We start from the raw sequence: 3,442 nt of genomic DNA, 5'->3' as shown, positions 1-3,442 counted from the left end.
CATTCTCCCTACTTTCAATTACTTAAAAAGTAAAGTAAGCCAAGTCAACAGTAGTCGCCAATAGATGTAATTGCATGTATAGAGTTCTCCAAGTTAGTTGTAGCATCTTTTTAGGTGGTTGGTCTTCTGTGTTAGTGTTCAACTCTCCCTGTCTGCTCTTCCTTTTCTTTCCCTTTCTTGTTTGTGTCCATGCGATGACGGCAGCTCTTGAAAATGAAGTGCTGCGTAACCCCAAGCCCTCTCTTGTTGATCGCTCAGTTCTGGATCTCAGCGCTGACACGCTGGTTCCCCCTGACATCTACATGGACCGAGCTCTGCTGAGGGCCAGGGTGGGTTATGATGATGTCTGTGAAGCAGGTGGGCCCTTCAGAGGACACAAGTCGCCCTGGAGTGACGCTCCAGACTCCGACATGGAGCTGGTGGCTGAGGCCAAGGCTCGGATCCAGGAGCTGCAGAAGGAGGCCGATACCTTGGAGGAAGCTTACAGGAACTACCAGCAGAGGGCGGTGCGCTCCACCATATCACACATGCTTCCCCCAAGACCTCTTTCCCCTCAACGAGCACATCCTTCACATCGTCCTGACAGTCCTCTAAGAAAACAAGTCTCCCACACACACTCTGCCCACAAATCACACAGACCAGAGTCTTCACAAACTACCAGAACCCCCTCCTCGGCCCCCTATGAAACCAGAAACACCGTACCAGCCGCACAGCCACGAGTCACCTTCACAGCAGAAAAAAACCCACCCCAGTCCCCAGTTTTCACTGAGCACAGTCTCCATTCGTTGACTGAATCTCAGTTTCTAAGAGATGGTCAGCCGCAGAATGGAAGCAGCTCTCCATCCAGACGTCTGTCCTCCACACCGTACTCTTCCTCCAGGAAACCGCTTCAGAGAGAGATTGCAGAAGGTAACTTCAGAAAATGCTTGCCTCTGTTAAACACACTTCAAACATAAATGAACCACTATTAACTGTTAAAGGATAAATAGTTGCAGGCATTCAGCGCCCATATACTTTAGAGACTTAAATATGTCATTAATGTTCCAGAACATGACCACAGTTAAATCATTCCAAACAGTCAGTCACACCTTTCCATGTCAGTTTTTGGCTTATAATCTATCCCCCATGAAGTAACATGAAGTCTTTGCATTCTATAGAAAGAGTCGTGTCTCCGCTGCCGTTCCCGGATTTGTCTTTTGACAGACAGTTCCCTCGCCCCCCGCGCGACGAGGTGGCGACCTCAGGTGACTTTCCCTCTGAGCTCAGTCCACCTCGCAGCCCCCAGCTCAGGAGCACAGCACGAGACCAGGCCAGGTACCATCTGCCACCCTTTTGTAAAGGACATTACAGCCCTTTAACACACAATGAATACTAACGTCCTCCTTGTTCCCCTCAGCCCACCAAATCTGCAGCCCGTGTTCTCCAGCTCGGATTCTTCCCCACAGCCCGAGAGATTGAGCCTAGAAGATCTCACAGGGATTTTGTCAGGTACCAGTGTTGTTGATTTATTTTCATTATCATGTTAACTCTGCTACTGCATAACTCAGTTGTGTTTTGTTCATTTTATTACTGCACTGCAGCCTTCTTCCGGTGGTACCTAATTTAAATATGTTCCAGTTTTCAAATACAACATTGAATTGTGATTTATACTGGGAAAGCTTTGGTGCTTAAACACAATGACAACGCCACATTTATTTAAAAATTCAATACTGTTTTTTTCCTGTTGAACATTTCCCTGTATATTCAGAGAAATGTTCAAATAGTCTTTTCTCATTATCATTAATTTAAACGAAATCCCATGAAACAAAATGGAGTATATCCGGTGTGGAGGCTGAGGATTTGGGAATGGCTGTTTTTTAATGAGTGTGTGACTGGCTTCCAAAGTGTCCTCTCAGTGGCCCCTCACAATGGTGAAGATGAAGGGCATCTGATTATGTATTCTGTGCCAGTCCTCTGGCCCTTTTTGCATTATGGTGGGGAATAAAAGATCTCTTTGTGCATGTCTCCCTCCAGAGCCCGGCCACATTCCAGAGCTTCTCCTGGACACTGCCGTCCCTCTCTCTGAGGAGGCCCCTGACAGCCCCGCTGGCCCCCGCCCACAGGACCTCCCAGAACACCCGATAGACATGCAGGGCCAGGCGGGTGAGTCGTTAGTCCCCCCCTGTTACTGTCCTATAATCTTGGTTGACCCAAAATGAGAAGAATGGCTACCTTCTACTGTACACCATCAGTATGAGTACATGTTATTATGGCCCTTCATTGTATCATAAACCGAAGTAACGTGATGACTGACAATCAAATTGACTCATGACCATGTATATGTTTTTAATAGAAGTCCTGCAGGTCTCAGGTCAGTCTGCTATGGAAGAAGATGAAGAGGACGAGGAGCAGAGGTGGGAAAGAGAGCGAAAAGAAAGACTAGAACAAAGGCAAAGGCATCAAGAGGAGGCCAGAGAGCGGGAGCTGCAAGAACTGGAAAGACTGGAGAAACAGACAGTAAGGATTGTCTACATAATAAAAAAAGAAAACATAATGAAATGAGTGTTGACAGTATATATGTCTCATTAGCTTTTGCAGGAGCTGGAGCAACAAGGACAGGAAGAAGAAGAAGAAGAAGAAGAAACTGGGGCTACAAAAGGAGATGAAGAGCTGAAGCAAGAGGCAACCAATGACAGGGAGGAGTCTAAAGGTGAAAATCCCTTGGAGAAATACATGAAGATGGTTCTGGAAGCCAGAGGGAATCAGCAGGCCCAGGTAACACACTCGTGGAAAACGTCGCTCTTGTTGCATGACTTTTAGCTGCTATCCAGTGTGTTTAACTGAGTGTGTGTGGGGGGGGTTTCAGAGCCCGGGAAGAGAAGAAGAAGCCGGACATACGAGCCCAGGGGCCAAGAGTTTGTCTGAAGGGAAAGATGACAGGTAACTAAAAACAGTTGCTTGGACTTATGGCTTTTCCTAAGAATACAGCAACTAATGTTTTTTAATTTTAAAAGCTTTGCTGTGACTGTTGGAAAGTTTAATAAATATACAAGCCTACATAATCCTCTTACAAAAACATTTAATTTAGTTTTTTCATCTCCTGGTTTATCTTACTTGCTCTGGAAGTATGTTGTCTTGAGGATGCATTCATTGAGAAATACAATTGTTGCTTTTTGTTTTCTGTCCCTCGAGGCTAACGCCAATTAACTTGAAATTGCTTTCCCAGCGTTGCAGCATATTCACACAAGGATGAAGAGGATGATTTCTGGTGAGCTGGTGCCATCATAAACTGATGAATTATACAAACGTAATGTTTTGTTTTTAAGATGTTGCCTTTCTATGTATATACTTGTATATTTGATGTTATATTCACTCCATGTTTTAATAAATCACATTTCATCACACTTTTTATTTCTTTTTCATTGACTAAAACACCACACAAGATATTTTTATCACACCAAAG

The 3,442-nt window shown here is 44.9% G+C and overlaps 1 protein-coding gene across 1 annotated transcript in view; it reads left to right on the top strand.

Moving 5' to 3' along the window:
* LOC104947524 (oral-facial-digital syndrome 1 protein homolog) overlaps positions 1 to 3,401 on the top strand; it is a 10,536-nt gene extending 7,135 nt beyond the window's left edge. The window contains exons 9-16 of the mRNA XM_010773571.1: positions 136 to 909; positions 1,158 to 1,314; positions 1,397 to 1,488; positions 2,014 to 2,142; positions 2,333 to 2,496; positions 2,569 to 2,754; positions 2,846 to 2,919; positions 3,206 to 3,401. Coding sequence (XP_010771873.1) covers positions 136 to 909; positions 1,158 to 1,314; positions 1,397 to 1,488; positions 2,014 to 2,142; positions 2,333 to 2,496; positions 2,569 to 2,754; positions 2,846 to 2,919; positions 3,206 to 3,251 — 1,622 coding nt within the window. The 3' untranslated portion in view covers positions 3,252 to 3,401. The remainder of the gene's footprint in view (positions 1 to 135; positions 910 to 1,157; positions 1,315 to 1,396; positions 1,489 to 2,013; positions 2,143 to 2,332; positions 2,497 to 2,568; positions 2,755 to 2,845; positions 2,920 to 3,205) is intronic.
* Positions 3,402 to 3,442: the final 41 nt, after the last annotated feature.

The sequence above is a fragment of the Notothenia coriiceps genome, unplaced genomic scaffold (assembly GCF_000735185.1).
Source record: "Notothenia coriiceps isolate Sejong01 unplaced genomic scaffold, NC01 NC01_scaffold00012620, whole genome shotgun sequence".
Lineage (NCBI taxonomy): Eukaryota > Metazoa > Chordata > Actinopteri > Perciformes > Nototheniidae > Notothenia > Notothenia coriiceps.
The sequence above is the reverse complement of the archived record's forward strand: the minus strand, read 5'-3'. Positions and strand labels throughout refer to the sequence as shown.